The 5,302-nt window shown below is 54.1% G+C and overlaps 1 protein-coding gene across 1 annotated transcript in view; it reads left to right on the top strand.

Annotated features, from left to right (window-relative positions):
* The window catches only part of LOC107122458 (cytochrome P450 2F3-like), a 20,083-nt gene extending 17,065 nt beyond the window's left edge, over positions 1-3,018 (top strand). The window contains exons 6-9 of the mRNA XM_015425567.1: positions 315-324; positions 452-639; positions 2,110-2,251; positions 2,406-3,018. Coding sequence (XP_015281053.1) covers positions 315-324; positions 452-639; positions 2,110-2,251; positions 2,406-2,587 — 522 coding nt within the window. The 3' untranslated portion in view covers positions 2,588-3,018. The remainder of the gene's footprint in view (positions 1-314; positions 325-451; positions 640-2,109; positions 2,252-2,405) is intronic.
* Positions 3,019-5,302: the final 2,284 nt, after the last annotated feature.

Here is a 5,302-nt window from a genome sequence, read left to right as displayed (position 1 = left end):
CTTCTCCTTCTTCTCCTTCTTCTCCTTCTTCTCCTTCTTCTCCTTCTTCTCCTTCTTCTCCTTCTTCTCCTTCTTCTCCTTCTTCTCCTTCTTCTCCTTCTTCTTCTCCTTCTCCTTCTTCTCCTTCTTCTCCTTCTTCTCCTTCTTCTCCTTCTTCTCCTTCTTCTTCTTCTTCTTCTTGTCTTATTATGTAATTTCAGATTTGTGGTCAACCGCCTTGAGAAATATTTTCACTTTTTATCAGACACCACTGGTCACGGCCAGTTTGGGGGCTCACCAGACCTTTCGCCTTTCAGTTCTCTGCTCCCGCCCAGCCCCAGTGGGGTGAGGCAGGCTCTGTCCGCAGACCCAGCTTGTGTTTCCCCCTCTGCGTTTGCATCACTGCCGCCTGTTCGTGCCCCCCCCCCGCCCGCGTCCTTCAGCCATCGCTGACCTCTCGTCTTTTTTGCAGAAAAACTCCATGAGGAAATCGACCAGGTCATCGGGGTGAACCGCAGCCCCTGCATGGAGGACAGGCAGAAGATGCCCTACACGGACGCCGTCCTCCACGAGATCCAGCGCTTCGCTGACATCGTCCCCATGGGGGTGCCCCACACCGTCACGCGGGACATCGAATTCCGTGGATACACCCTCCCCAAGGTTGCCATAAGTTCGGAGCTAATTGATATATTCGGGAAGAAAGCAGTGTTCAGATAGTAGGATTCCCCAAGCCAGTTTGGTGTTGTGGTTAAGTGTGCGGACTCGAATCTGGGAGAACCGGGTTTGATTCCCCACTCCTCCACATGCAGCTGCTGGTGTGACCCGGAGTCAGTCACAAGTTCTCTCAGAGCTGTTCTCTCAAGGGAAGTTCGGGTTTGGATTAGGGTGCCCACGAGTTCTTGTACGGTGAGAAAGGAGAAAAGAGCTGTTCCTGGATAAAAAGGAGCTCATCTCTACCCCAAATGCCCAGCGTGCAATGCCTGCTCATGACCAACCGCCCCCCACCCACCGTCTTCAGTCTTAGCGAAATAATACTGGCCTACATATAGTATTCAGTTAATTTATTTAAGACACTTATTAGTGGCTTATGATGTAAATAAAAGGCATAAAATAAGAGTGCCTAAAAATACATGAAATCAAAACTTAAAATCATGCTTTAGGAAGGCATTAATCAAGTGCAGTCCTAAACAGGGCTCTTTTTGTAGAAAAAGCCCAGCAGGAACTCATTAGCATAATAGGCCACACCCAATAGCAGAAACTCATTAACATATCAGGTCACACCCCTGCCAGCACAGCTTATTAGCATATTAGACCACACCCCATGTTACCAGAAGTGTGCTCATCCAGCCACACCCACCTTTTGCTTCTTATTCTGTTGACCTTGTTCGTGGTCAAAACCCAGGGCTTTTTTTGTAGCAGGAACTCCTTTGCATGTTAGGCCACACACCCCTAACGTAGCCAATCCTAATGAGTTTCTGCTCTTGGGTGTGGCCTATTATGCTAATGAGTGCCTGCTGGGCGTGGCCAACTCGGGAGCCAGCCGGAACTCCGTTCCTGTGCGTTCCTGCCCAAAAATAGCCCTGGTCCTAAATAAACCTGTCTTCAGCCGCCTCCTGAATATCGAAAGCGAGGGGGCCCAGCGCACCTCCCCGGGGAGGTTGTCCTCATGGGGCTACTGCCAGTGAAAAGGCCCTGCCTCGTGTACCTACCCAATGAGCTTCTTTCGTTGATGGGACCATCAGGAGGGCCTTCCCTGCAACCTTAATCCCCGGGCAGGTACGTACAGAAGGTGGTTCTTCAGATACCCAGTCCCAAGTCCGGCCCTATATCAGCCTTCTTTCTTACCCTTGTGGTTCTTGATCACAAAAGGAAGGGCCAGAGATAAAACCGTGAGTGTCCGGCCTAGGCCACGAAGTGCTTGCGAAGTGTTAAGGACAGGGAAGGGTTATCTTTTTTAAAAAGCGGATCGTGCTCGTGATCTCTGTGGATTTTGTAGGGTGACCGGGGTGGTGGTGGATCTGGTTGACCCCCCAAGGGCCAAGGGAAAGGGGAGGCCGGTCTGACTGGGTCTTGGGGCCGGCCCCCCCCCCGGGGGCTCCCTGTCCTGACCTCCCTGCCCCCCCCTTCCAGGACCTGAACGTTATCCCCCTGCTCTGCACGTCCCAGTTCGACCCGACACAGTTCAAGAATCCAAACTCCTTTGACCCGACTCATTTCCTGGATGAGAACGGGCGGTTCAAGAAGAACGACGCCTTCATGGCATTCTCAGCAGGTAACGGGAGGGGAGGGAGGGGGGACCACTGCTGGAGGGGCCAGAGCAGGTCTGGGGCACCTGCTTCCCTTTCTGTCGGCCAATCACTCCTCGTGGTGGCCCGGACGGACAGCCTGGAGACAGTTCTGCCCCTCTCCTTCCCCCTCTGCTGCAGGGAAGCGGGTCTGCCTGGGAGAAGGCCTGGCCATCGCGGAGCTCTTCATCTTCCTCACCAACATCCTGCAGAACTTCAAGCTGAAGCCCCTGATGGACCCCAAGGACATCGACATCACCCCGGAATCGACCGGGCTGGGGAGCATCCCCCGCCCCTACCAGTTCTGCCTCCTCCCTCGGTAGAACCTTCCTGCCCCCCCCAACCAGCACGACAAAGCCTGGTCCTGGGGTTGGGAGCGAAGAGGCGGGGTGGTGAGGAGGGAGAAGGCGCCCACCCCTCCAGGCGGCAATCGGGGGGGTCCCGTTCCAGATGCTACCTCCCCCCACTGCCGGCCCAAAGGGGTATTCCACCTCCTCCACACCTCCGTCCTCTCCTTCTGCTGCCATCTACCCTGCTCACTCCGGCACTGACGCCTCCTCGCTCGCTCTCCGCTCCCCCTCGCTCTGGGGCATGCCCTCCACCCCCCATGCCTCCTTTCAGCATCTGTCTGGCCTGCCCACATCCCTGCCCTGCTCCCTTGGGGGGGGTCTTCTGCGACCCAGCTGCCTCCCGCCTCACCTCTGCCCCCCTCTTTGGTGTAGTGGACTCTAATCTGGGAGAACCGGGCTTGATTCCCCACTTCTCAACATGCAGCTGCTGGCGGGACCTTGGGTCAAAAACTGGGGGGGGAGGGGGGGAGGGGAGAACTCAACCCAAGATAAAACTGCGAACACTGCGAACCAGAAGGGTTAAGCTGACCAAGTATATAATAAAAGTATGCTTTTATTAGTTTGATACTTGAAACAAAAAATTAACCCGAATATATTTTAATATGTGTACAACCTAATAAATTTTGTACTTTTATAATATACTTGGTCAGCTTAATCCTTCTGGTTCGCAGGGACCTTGGGTCAGTCACAAGTTCTCTCAAAGCTGTTCTCTCAAGGGCAGTCCTCGAGAGAGCTTTGTCAGCCCCACCTCCCTCACAGGGTGTCTGTTGTGGGGAGCGGATGGGAAAGGAGATTGTCAGCCGCTCTGAGACTCCTTTGGGTAGTGAAGGGCCATGGGGTATAAACCCAATCTCCTCCTCCTCCTCCTCCTCTCACTGCTTCCCCACCTGTCTGTGCCCCATGCCTGCCTCTCATCCTTGGCCTTAGATGCCCTCTAGCCTCCCCCCCCCTTTCCGGCCCTTCTTGCTCCACCTCCTTCAGGCACTTGGAAGGTCTCTGCTGCGGCCTTCCATCCGTTCCTGCGTCTCCAGGATGTGTGCTGCCCCCTCCCTCCCAGAATACCCCTGCGATGCCACCCACCCCTTTCCCCTTCCTCCTCAAAGCCCACCTTCCCCCTGTGGTCTTTGGCTCCTCCCGATTGGCAACTCCTGCCAAGGTTTAAGGATGTGTGAAAGTGGTCCTTCCCCCACATGTCCCCCTCCTTCCCTGCTTTCTCCCCCTGTTGCTACCTCTGCCCCCTCCCCCACAGACACATACATTGTATTCATTTGTAAGTGCCTTGGGGCAGAGACTTCACTGTTTCGCCCTGTTCCCACGTACTCTGACAGTGCTGTATAAAGAATACAAAAATCATACACATTCGCTTTCGCTCGTCTCCCTGAGGCTAGCGTGTGTCCAGAGCTCCTTGTGGTTTGGGGAGGGTCTGGCTTCAGAGCGGCCCCCAGCACAGGGCGGCGCACACCCCTGATGCGGGGCCACAAGAAATTCAAGGGGGCTGCCACGGCACTGACTGCACAGCAGGGGGCACCACAGGAGCACTTGGTTCAGCCTACTGGAAGGCAATGTTGGCTCTAAGCGGCGGAGTCTCGTGAGCAAAAATCCTACCTTGTGAGCTCCTGACATTAAACTTGTGAGCCAGCGATTTGGCTGCTGCACAAATTAGTTTGCTCTGGAGCCATCCTTCCTGAGCGAAGACCAAAAGCTGTGCGCTGGAGGCTAAAGACTATGAGGTAGCTCACACTGGCTCAGCTTAGAGGAACACTGCTGGAAGGCGCCCAGGGCCGCCAACGCCTGCCAAGGAGTCTCCTCCAGAGTTAGGGCTGGATCCAGAACAACTGCCTGGCTGCAGACCTGATCCCCACTGCTGTGTACTAGTGGAAACGCACACGCGGTCGGGGCGCCACATGGTCAGACAAACTAGCAAAGCTTCGCTACCAGGGACAATAGAGCCTTCGGATCCAAGAAGAAGGAGGAGGAGGAGGAGGAGGAGGAGATTGGGTTTATATCCCGCCCTTCACTTGGAGTCTCACAGCGGCTTACAAACTCCTTTCCCTTCCCCTCCCCACAACAGACACCCTGTGAGGTAGGCGGGGCTGAGAGAGCTCTGACAGGAACTGCTCTTTTTCAAGGACAGCTGTGCCAGAGCTTGTGACTGACCCAAGGTCACATTAGCAGGTGCAAGTGGAGGAGTGGGGAGTCAAACCCGGTTCTCCCAGATTAGAGTCCGCACACTTAACCACTACACCAAACCCGTCAACCGGCAAGTAGGGATTCTACAGAGAACCTATAACATTGTAACTCTTGTATATAGCCTATCACGGGTGTGTGAGAGCCAGTTTGGTGTAGTGGTTAAGTGCGCGGACTCTAATCTGGGAGAACTGGCCCTCTCCTTGCCAAAACTGGGCCTGGAGCCCCCAGGAAAGGGGACCAGCTAATCAGGATGTTCTAGAACAGGAGTGTCGAACTCATTTGTAATGAGGGTCGGATATGACATAAACGAGACCTTGTTGGGCCGGGCCATGTGTGTCATCCAAATGTCATGCCGGGTAGTGGAGATATAAACTTTATAAAGGACACAAACACAAAGGGTTTTTTTAACTTAAAACAAAAAACATGCTTAAAACATCAGGACTCTTGCAATATTTTGTTTATTTAAGAGTGTCTGATAACTGACAGCTCTTGCTCTGA

The sequence above is a fragment of the Gekko japonicus genome, unplaced genomic scaffold (assembly GCF_001447785.1).
Source record: "Gekko japonicus isolate JY-2015 unplaced genomic scaffold, Gekko_japonicus_V1.1 scaffold4965, whole genome shotgun sequence".
NCBI lineage: Eukaryota > Metazoa > Chordata > Lepidosauria > Squamata > Gekkonidae > Gekko > Gekko japonicus.
This window is presented reverse-complemented; position numbering and strand designations above follow the sequence as displayed.